This window comes from Camelina sativa, unplaced genomic scaffold (assembly GCF_000633955.1).
Source record: "Camelina sativa cultivar DH55 unplaced genomic scaffold, Cs unpScaffold14992, whole genome shotgun sequence".
NCBI classification, from domain to species: Eukaryota; Viridiplantae; Streptophyta; class Magnoliopsida; order Brassicales; family Brassicaceae; genus Camelina; species Camelina sativa.
In genome coordinates this window covers 1-323 of record NW_010936018.1, presented here as the reverse complement: position 1 = coordinate 323, position 323 = coordinate 1, and the positions used below count along the sequence as shown (strand labels likewise).

Below are 323 nucleotides of genomic sequence, written 5' to 3'. Positions count from 1 at the left end.
TAATACCTTGAAGCCTCTCAAGTCTATGATGAATTCGTGTGCTACTGTTCCATTAGCACCACGGAAAAGAACTGGGTAGTGTTTCTGTATAAACAAATCAAGAGGAAAATTAGACTTTCTTCATTCTCAAACGATGAATAGACAAAGAGGAGACAAAGATGTTCTACTACCTCTAGACGCTTTGCCATGTAATTGGCATTCAAAATTGCAATCTTGGAGGCATCAGTGAGTCCACCAGATCCCATCATGGCAATGTAAGAATAAGATATTGGCAAGATAAGCGCAGATCCCCATGGTGCAGCGGCTATTGTACCCATCGGTTC

At 41.5% G+C, this 323-nt stretch overlaps 1 protein-coding gene across 1 annotated transcript; it reads right to left on the bottom strand.

Annotated features, from left to right (window-relative positions):
* Positions 1–6: 6 nt before the first annotated feature.
* On the bottom strand, positions 7–317 carry LOC104775454 (glycine dehydrogenase (decarboxylating) 1, mitochondrial-like; the record flags this gene model as incomplete). The annotated part of the gene is made up of 2 exons (XM_010499506.1): positions 171–317; positions 7–84 (listed from the first exon to the last, which is right to left on the bottom strand). Coding segments are annotated over exons 1-2 (225 nt in total), but the record flags the coding sequence as incomplete, so codon positions are not given.
* Between the last annotated feature and the right edge of the window lie 6 nt (positions 318–323).